This window comes from Chiloscyllium plagiosum, chromosome 18 (genome assembly GCF_004010195.1).
Source record: "Chiloscyllium plagiosum isolate BGI_BamShark_2017 chromosome 18, ASM401019v2, whole genome shotgun sequence".
NCBI classification, from domain to species: domain Eukaryota; kingdom Metazoa; phylum Chordata; class Chondrichthyes; order Orectolobiformes; family Hemiscylliidae; genus Chiloscyllium; species Chiloscyllium plagiosum.
In genome coordinates, this window is record NC_057727.1 from 4,663,800 (window position 1) to 4,673,887 (window position 10,088).

At 43.4% G+C, this 10,088-nt stretch overlaps 1 protein-coding gene across 1 annotated transcript in view; it reads left to right on the forward strand.

The window, feature by feature from the left end:
* Nucleotides 1-4,629, forward strand: part of tpra1 (transmembrane protein, adipocyte asscociated 1) — a 73,489-nt gene extending 68,860 nt beyond the window's left edge. Inside the window, exons 9-11 of the mRNA XM_043707603.1 lie at nucleotides 580-682; nucleotides 2,373-2,453; nucleotides 3,639-4,629. Of these exons, the coding sequence (XP_043563538.1) occupies nucleotides 580-682; nucleotides 2,373-2,453; nucleotides 3,639-3,861 (407 nt within the window). The 3' untranslated portion in view covers nucleotides 3,862-4,629. The remainder of the gene's footprint in view (nucleotides 1-579; nucleotides 683-2,372; nucleotides 2,454-3,638) is intronic.
* The last annotated feature ends 5,459 nt before the right edge of the window (nucleotides 4,630-10,088 follow it).

Genomic DNA, 10,088 nt, shown 5'->3' on the forward strand with positions numbered 1-10,088 from the left:
TGGGGTCTGTTTGGAGGTAGCGGAAATGACGGCGGATGATGCTCTGTACATGGAGATTGGTGGGGTGGTAGGTGAGGACCAGTGGGGTTCTGTCCTGGTGGCGGTTGGAGGGGCGGGGTTCAAGGGCAGAGGATCGGGGAGTGGAAGAGATGCGGTGGAGGGCATCGTCGACGACGTCGGGGGGGAAATTGCTGCGGTCCTTGAAGGAGGCCATCTGGGTTGTGCGTTTTTGGAACTGGTCCTCCTGGGAGCAGATGCGGCGGAGTCGAAGGAATTGGGAGAATGGGATGGCGTTTTTACAGGGGGCAGGATGGGAGGAGGTGTAGTCCAGGTAGCTGTGGGAGTCGGTCGGTTTGTAGTAGAGGGTTGGTTGCAGACTGGAAGTCATATGATCTGACTTGCAAGAATGTGTCCGAGAGTATGTTTGTTGGCCACCCTAGGGTCAGGTCAGATCCTGAGTAGAAATGAAGACCACGTTCACACAAATGTAGTGCTCAGGTGAACCTGCTTTCTTTTGCACTTATTTCTAAAAATAATCTAGCTTTGCCGTGACTTATTTTATTTTCCAAACCCTTACAGCCAAGAAAAGCTTTTACATCTATGCTGCGATCCTGTCATTGTTGAACCTGATCCAAGGGGTTGGCAGTGCACTGCTGTGCGCTAATGTTGCAGTGGGATTATGGTAGGTGTGAGTTAATATTACATCAGGATTGGATTATGAGAGCTATCTACGAAGTATACTGCAGCTTGTCTTCCACATATTTGAGGCTTGACTGGAAAGTCACGAACCGGGGTTCATAGTCTTCGGATTTAGACTGAAGTTAAGAAATGTCTTCACTTGACCATGTTCTGAATCTTTGCAATTCTTTATAAGGTTGCAAGGAATGGGAACAGGAGTAGACTACTTGGCCCCCAAAGCTGCTGCCAACGCCATTCATATGATCATGGCTGATCTTCAACCTCAGCTCCCCATATTCCTTAATTCCAAGAGATCAAAAATCTAGTTGTCGAATGTCAACAACAAATAAACATCTCTAACTTTCTGGATAGACTATTCCAAAGACTCCGATCCCTTCGAGTGAAGAATTCTCTACTGTGTTCGAAATGATCAACCACTCATTCTGATGCTGTGCCCTGTGTTTTTAAACTTTTCAGCCTTGAGAACCAACTTCTCCAGTGTCTCCCTTATTAAAGAACTTTGTATGTTTCAGTGAGATCACCTGTCATTTTTCTAAACTCTAGAGCATGTAGATCCAATTTACCTGGCCTCTCCTCTCTACCTCAGACAGCTGGACATGCTCTGTCATTAAATATATTCAAAGCTGTGGGAGATGATTTTAGGCATTAAGGAACATTTACGTTTAGGGCAGAAAATTGGAGTTGAGGTGACAAACACGGAAATTTAAAAGCAGGAGTAGACCATTTAGCTCTTGAGCCCTTCACTACGGTCATGGCTAATTTGTTTGTGGCTTCAACTCCACATTGAGCAATAAGGCGGGGAAGTTTCATTCTGTATAAAAATGTATATAGTGCATTCCTGTAGAAACCTGTATGGATTAGACTAGTCAGGAAGCCCGTTACACGATGGTGATGGTATGGGTGATTTAAAATGGTAAGGGGCTTTGGGGATCGCTCCAAATTGAATAGAAAGACAAAGAAGTACTTGGATTTATCTAACAATGAGGTAATAGTGCTCTGAACTATTCTTTCCAAATCCAGCATGTAACGTTACACCACAGAACTATCTGTTCTGCCTTACTAGCTCATGGTGGTGTTGATGGGTCACACAAACTTCGTCCTATTCTTCTTCAAACACCATATCATCTCCTTCAATTCCTTCTCTCTGTTGTGTTTGTCATGCTTCCCCTTAAATTCCTGTGTCAGTTAGTCTCTGGAGTGAGTTGTAAATTCTAAATTGTTCTCTGGGCACGAGTACCATTCCTGTTGGAATCAGTAGTGACTGTCTCATACTAATAGTTCTTGTTTTAATCTCCCCACGAATGGGAACATCATCTTCACATCTAACCTATCTGACTTTATATGTTTCCTTTCTCTATAGCAATCTGTTTACTATTTGTTGATGGTTGTAACCTCTCAATCCTGATAGCATTTTTTGTAATTCCTTTTTGTTGTTTTTCCAGAAGCTATCTGCCCTTTCTATAATATGGGGACCAGAATGATGAATAGTCCACCCAGGCATTTCTATTTTCGTTTCAAATTCTGAGCATTGGTCAGGTTTTGTTTTTGTGTAGTAGCCTAACCAAAGTTCAATACAGATTTAATGTGACTTCTCCACATGATCTGTAATACTGTGTTAAGATGCTGTTGGTTGTAACTTGTGTATAATACACTTCATCTTTCTCCTTTTATAGCTGTGTGGATGTCACTACGTTCCTTTATTTCAGTCTGTTTGCTCCACTGATGTATGTTACATTCCTGAAGGGTTTCTTTGGGTAAGTTACCAATATTTTGTAATTCTACCTCAGTCAGCACCATGTATTTTTCAAAACAAAAAGACTTGGCTTCTATTTTGTGAGCCAACAATTGAAGGGGAGAAAAGCGATAAGATTTACAATGACATGGCACCTTTCACAGTGTCCAGATTTCTGTATCTTTGGAGCACTGCACCCAGCTTAGAGGCTCAGTGCAAGATGATTACTGTTTGCCATTGCTCATTGCGGTATTGATGTCTGGTTCGCGAAGTTGCTGCAGCATATACATCTTAGAGACCCACAGCCAGCTAGAAAAGTAGAGGGAATGCTGCTTGGGTCATCCTAAAACACCTTTATAGCCAATAAATTACTTTTTGAAGCACAGTCACTGTTGTAATGTAGGAAATGGGGCAGCCAATTTGCACCGAACAAAATCCCACAAACTGCAATGAGATCATGATCAGGTAATCTATTTAAATTTTTATAAAGGATAAATATTGGTCAGGACGGTCTTTAAAATATTACTGTGGAAGTTCTTTTCATTTATTCATGGGATATGTGCACTGCAAGCAAGGCTATTATTTATTGTCCGTTCCTTGAAGGTGGTGGGGAGTTGTTTTCTTGAACTGCTGCAGACCATGTGTTGTAGGTAGACCCACAGTGCTGTTGGGGAGGAAATTCCAGGATTTTGACCCAGTGGCACTGAAGGAACAGTGATATTTTTTCAAGGCAGGATGGTGAGTGGCTTTGGGAGGAACTTGATGGTGATGGTGTTTCTATGATTTGCTGCCCTTGTCCTCTAGGTTATAGAAGTTACAGGTTTGGAACTGTCCTGTTGAAGGAGTTTTGGTGAATCTCTGTTTAAGTCTTATTTCTACTTGAAATAGCAGCTGTGTCAGTGCAGCACTCTCTCAGTACTGCATTGAAAGCATTGGTCTGCAGCTATATATTTGACTATTTGGAGTGAGAATTCAATCCATAACTCTGAGTCTGTATCAAGAAAGTGCTCCTCGCTGATCCATAGCAAACCGAGTTTCCCCAAGAATTGCACTGATCATAAGTAGTCTCTTTTTTTTTGTATCCTTCTTTTGAATTCTTTCATGGACAAGAAACGTTTGTTCAAGGTTGTGACACTGCTGTCATGTAAGGAAATTGCTTTTCGTTTGGAGGCTTTGACATCCTGTTCACATTTTCCCATCCCTGCAGGTCTGAGCCCAAGATTCTCTTTTCCTACAAGTCACAGATTGACGAGCCGGAAGACACCGATGTGCACCTGCCCCAGACCCACACTGTGGCCAAGAAGGAGGTCTTGGAGCCTTGCCCCTACTCTAATACACAGATTGACAGCTCAGCTGCTTACCTCGATGATCTGACTGTTGGTAGCATCAACAGTTTTGACAGTGACCGGTGGAAAATTATGAATGCTTGAGAAAGAGGTGGTGGTAGATCGGTGGAAGTTAGCGGTAAACCTGCCCCATCTCTCTCTTTGCGCTGCCTCATCCAATGTCTTGAGATTTCAGTATTGGAATATTCTGATTGAGATTTTATAAATCTTCCAGTTTTCATTACTTGCTAACCTTGGACATAAGAGCCCTGAACCTCCCACACTTTCTTTTGGGGGTTTTAAAAACCTTTGTCTTCATGCCAGCATACCGAACCAACCCAAGCCCTCCCCTCCATCCAAATCTCAGGGGAGGGGGTGTAAAGCTTCCACACTTCTGCTCTGGACCCCAGTGGTTTTGTTACTTTGTCTTTTAAACATTCTTCCCAAATGTAGAAGCTGGAAGCTAATTTCTTTTCCACCTCTTTCCTTTCAAATTATTTTGGAACAACCGAATTAGAAATAGATTAAAAGAACACCGAGAAAGTGTGAAGCTGTGGCCTGTCCTATTTACTCACTATCCATCGCCCCACTGCCTTTTCTCATTGAAGTTGTTGATTCTTTAGGGTGTGCACAGAGAGGGGTAGAGGAGAAGACATCTGTTTGCCTCAGTATTAATTAAGATGGTTCCCTTCACTGTGAATGGCTACTGCTTGGTGATGGTATAATGGTTGGGGAATTTCACAGCCTTTAGATGACTCTGGCTCTGCTAGGCTCTCTGACCTTTAACTGCCGGTCGATATTGAGGACTCCAACCTCCGGGTGCTGTTTATTGAAGGATCGAGAGAGTTTAATAAAAAAAATTTATTTTTAAAATGGTTTGATCTTTTGACTTTCTGGACTTTCAATTTGACAACTGTAGTAATTTTTATTTTCTTTTGAGTCTGAAATGATTACCGAATGTTTGTTTGTTTGTTTTCAATTGCCACTTTGGCAGCACAATGGCTCAGTGGTTAGCACTGCTGCCTAACAGCATCAGGGTCCCAGGTTCAATTCCATCCTCGGGTAACTGTCTGTGCAGAGTTTGCACATTCTCCCTGTGTCTGCGTGGGTTTCCTCCGGGTGCTCAGGTTTCCTCCCACAGTCCAAAGACATGAAAGTTAGGTGGATTGGCTGTGCTAAATTGTCCCAGAGTGTCCAGGGGTTTGCAGGTTAGGTGGGTTAGCGATGGGAAATACAGGGAAGGGGTAGGTCTGGGTGGGATGCTCTTCGGAGGGGTGGTGTGGACTCGATGGGCTGAATGGCCTGCTTCCACACGAGGGATTCTATGATTCAGTCTTACTGAGGAATAACCTAATCAGGTGCAAACAAACTCGGTTGACTCGGTCTGGAACGGAGGTTAAAATGACAGTGATGAGTGACTGTAAGATAGAATTATTTATGAAAATTGAAAAGGGATTGTTTAAATCAAAAACTAGCCTCTTAAATATAGATATGAGGGGCATGTTGGTGTGATACATGGGAAACTATGTACAGTAAATGTAGATTCCTTTCAAGTACAAAAACGCAATGGAAAACTGATCCAAGAGAAATATAATGTAATACAATATTTAAGGGGGAGGCTTTTAAAGTTATAAGTATTTGTGTGTGTATGTGTGTGTAAAAGCTACATCAAAAGAAAGATGAGTCCATTATGCCAGAAACAGGGGAAATTTTCCTGGGCAATAAGTGTACTAGGCCAAACCACCTTCAGCTGCTTCAGCCATGATCTTTCCCACATTAGGTTAGGAGTGGGCATGTTCAGCAATGATTGCTAATTGAGTCAGAGTTGTACAGCATGTCCATGCCAACCAGCTATCCTATCCTAATCTAGTTCCATTTGCCAGCATTTGGTCCATATCCTTCTAAACCTTTCCTATTCATGTACCGATCCAGATGCCTGTTAAATGTTGTAATTGTACCAGCCTCCTCCACTTCCTCTGGCAGCTCATTCTATAAAGACACCACGCTCTGTGAAAAAGTTGCCCTTTAGGTCACTTTTATATCTTTCCCCTCTCACCCTAAACCTATGCCTCTAGTTCTGAACTCCCCCACCCCAGGGAAAAGACCTTGTCTATTTATCCTATCCATGCCCCTCATGATTTTACAAACCTCTATAAGGTCGCTCCTTAGCCTCTGACACTGCAGGGAAAACAGCCCCAGCCTATTTAGTCTCTCCCTATAGTTCAAATCCTTCAACCCTGGCAACATCCTTTTAAATCTTTCCTGAACCTTTTCAAGTTTCACAACATCCTTCTGAAAGGATGGAGACCAGAATTGCATGTAATATACCAACAGTGGCCTAACCAATGATAGTAAACATTGCACAATAACTCAGATGCTAAGGCAGTCCATACTCAAATGCAGCAAGACATGGACCAATATCCAGACTTAGACTGAAAAGTGGCAAGTAACATTTGTGCCACACAAATGCAAAGCAAGGACCATCTCCAATAAGTCTAACTCTCATCCCTTTACATTCAATGGTGTTACCATCACTGAATCCCCCACTATCAACATCCTGGAAGTTACTATTCACCAGAAGCTAAATTGGACTAGTCATGTAAAATACAGTGGTTACAAGAGCAGGTCAGAGGCTAGGAATCCAGTCATTAGTAACTCACCCTCTACTCTCCCAGAGCCAGTCCACCATCTAGAAGGCACAAGTCAGGAGAGAGATGGAATATTGCTCACTTGCATGGATGGATGCAACTTCAACAACACTCAAGAAGTACATTACCTTCCAGAACAAAGCAGCCTACTTGATTGGCACCATATCCATAACATCCACTCCCTCCTGCATAGATGCTCCGTAGCAGCAGTGTTTGCCATCTATGTTATGCACTACTCAGAGTGAGGCTCCTTGGACAGCTCTTTCTAAACCTACACTTATCTAGGGCAGTGGAAACATGGGGGACCCCAATATAGCAAGTATCCTTCCAAACCACTTACCCTGACTGGGAAATGTATCGCTGTTCCTTAAGTGTTGCTGGGTCAAACTGTGAAATCCCTTCCCTCCAAGACATTGTGGGTCCACTTACACCATGTGGACTGTAGTAGTTGAAGGAGGCAGCTCACTACTATAACCAAAATGCTAGCCTAGACAGTGGTTACATCCTGGAATGGTATGTGCATCCAGAAATACATCAGAAACGAGAAGAGTCAAATCTGCTCTGCCATTTTATAAACCCTAGTTGATTGTATTGTGGCTTACCCTACATAACGTTTGACAAAAATTTATGCCTACCCTAAAAATGTTTAATGATTCTGCCTCTTTGTGGCAGAGTTCCAAAGACTTGACCTCCAGAGGAGAAAATAAAAATGCCCTTGTCTCCATCTAAAATTGACAATTTTTAAACTCTCTGCAGTTCTAGTCTCTCTCACAAGGAGATCTTTCCTTTCAGTATCCACCCTGTCCAGTCCCCACTGGTTGCCACTTATCAATCGAGTTTATTCTGAATCCCGATGGATCTGGACCTAACCTTTCCACACTAGGTAACCTCCCATTCCAGGAATTAGTTGAAGTAAATCTATCCAAATTGCTCCTAAAGCATTTATATCCTTCCTTAAGTAAGGAGACCATAACTATACAAAAATACAGATTTGGTCTTTCCGGAGCCCTGTGCAACTGCAGCAAAACAGCCCAACTTCCATATGCCATTTCTCTTGCAGTAAACAAAAACATTCCATTGCCTTCCTAATTTGTTGTACCTGTATACTAACTTTATGATCCGTGGACTGGGGCACCCAGATTCTCTGTCTGTCTATCCATGTATTTTGTTAAAAAATACAGTGAAAAGTATTGTACAGTTTAACTACTCTCTCGTGCCATTGTAAAACACATAGAATACAAAGGCAGAAGAATAACAAATGTTCACCTCTATAGTTCCTCTTTTTAGTGCTCTGGCATGGGCCTGGTGGCCAGTCACAAGTCCCCTTCGCTGCGCCATCTTGAGTGCACAATACCCTCTCCACTATGATTTCTTTTTGGACCTCGCCATTGTAGCCACCATCAATGTCTCTAGGTACCATACCAGCCCAAACTCAACTCTGCCGCTGCCATGATTCTGCTTCAGGGCTACCTCCCCAATGTAGCTGCTGCTGCTGGGTCTTGTACTGGGCCCAACCTCACCTCCGCTTCAGTGAATCTGCACTGGATGCAGATGCTACTGGGAGCCCAAACTCGCCTCTGCTGCAGCAGGCCTGAGTTGGTGCTTAGACTGCCTCAGATGCAGAAATGCTGGGCCCACTCACTGCTGCCAGTACTATCACTGTGACTGAGCTCTTCAACAAGTAGTAAGTAAAAGAAGGAAAGAGGAAAAAATGAAATGGAAGTGGATGGAATAGACGAATCCCAGGTTCAGGAGCCCTACTCCATCGCCGTTTTACACCTTGGATCCCACTGCACCTCCGAGTTCTGCAATCTCAGACCTGTAAAACAATATACTGTTTTTCCATTGAAAATAAGAAATGGGCCCAGCTCAAAACTTAGTAAAGTGTGGTGCAGGATTCAGCATCTGAACACAAAGCAGGAAGCAGTTGGCTACTGCATACAGATTTAGAGTCAATTGGAGAAATCTGGGGGAGGAAACCCACATTAGGTGCTACTGCAAAGGAAAAGGCTGTTTTTAGATTAACCACTGAGCAGAATGCTGGTGCAGACAAATTACCATTTGTAAAGGTTGGAGTCATATCTGGCACAAAAGATGATGGTTGTAGTGATTGGAGGTCAATCATTTCTTAGCATAGCATTACCGCTGGAGTTCCTCAGGTCCTTGGATCCTTGGTCCAACCATCTTCAGCTGCTTCATTAATGACTTTCCCTCCATTATAAGGTCAGAAATAAAAATAGTATAAACAGGAGTGGGAATTTGAATAAAGATTGGTGCACTTTGTGTCTTCCACTGTGTCTCCCACCTGCGCACACACACCATGGGTGCTGGAAAAAAAAAATAAGGTCAGAAATGGGAATGCTTATTGTGCAATCATCAATGCTAGTAACACTCACAACTCCTCAGTCCTGGGTCTGCTTCAATGTTTCAATGAAACTCAGTGCAAGTTGGAGAACTCAATATTGTGTTCCACAACCTCAGAACATAACCTCCATTGTTCTCCCATTCTTTCCTTAACAAACCTCCTCCCCTAGCTCTGTTGACTTTGCCCTTCACAAAGTGCCCTTCAATTTCTCCTTTTCACGCCTAATGTCTACATCCATATTAATTTCTATCCCTTTTTCTCCACATAATTCCCTTTGTCTTTTGCTCTGAGGAGGTTCACCAGACTGGTCTCAGGAATGAAAAGCTTAACTTATAAGGACTGGTTGAGGACTCTGGGTTTATACTTGATGGAGTTTAGAAGGACTGGGGGGAGGAGGGATCTAATTGAAACTTACACAATACTGAATGGGCTGGAAAGAGTGGATGTTAGGAAAATGTTTCCATTGGTAGGAGAGACTAGAACCTGTGAGACAGCTTGAGAGTAAAGGTTAGACCTTTTAGAATAGAGATAAGGAGAAACTTCTTTAGCCAGAGGGTGGTGAATCTATGGAATTCGCTGCCACAGAAGGCTCTGAAGGCCAGATCATTGAGTATGTTGAAGACGGAGATATATAATTTCTCAATTGTCAAGGGGATCAAGGGTTACAAGAAGATAGTGTGAGACTGGGGTTGAGAAAGCTACCAGGCTTGATTGAATGGCGGAGCATGTTCCAAAATAAACCTGTTGGACCATAACCTATTGTGACTACCCCAGTCCAATACCGGCAACTCCAAATCATGGTTTAATGACTTGTTTAGCTTGCATCTACCCACTCCCCTCAACTCGATTAGAAAACCCAGCCCCACTCAGTTCTGGGGAAGAGTCATGTTTAGATGCTGCTGAGGGGCCTGTTAGCCTTGCAGCGCCTCCTGTGGTCAGAGATGGGAGAGGTACAGCAGCGCCTCCTGTGGCCGGAGGTGGGAGAGGTACAGCAATACACATAGCTAAAACTACAACTCGGACAAAGTGAGGACTGCAGATGTTGGAGATCAGAGTGGAGATTGTGATGCTGGAAAAGCACAGCTAGTCAAGCAGCATCCGAGGAGCAGGGGAATCGACACATCAGCAATACACATAGCTAAAACTACAACTCGGACAAAGTGAGGACTGCAGATGTTGGAGATCAGAGTGGAGATTGTGATGCTGGAAAAGCACAGCTAGTCAAGCAGCATCCGAGGAGCAGGGGAATCGACACATCTGGCTGAAGCCCTTCGTCAGGAATGAGGCTTGTGGGCCAAGGGGGCTGAGAGATAAATGGG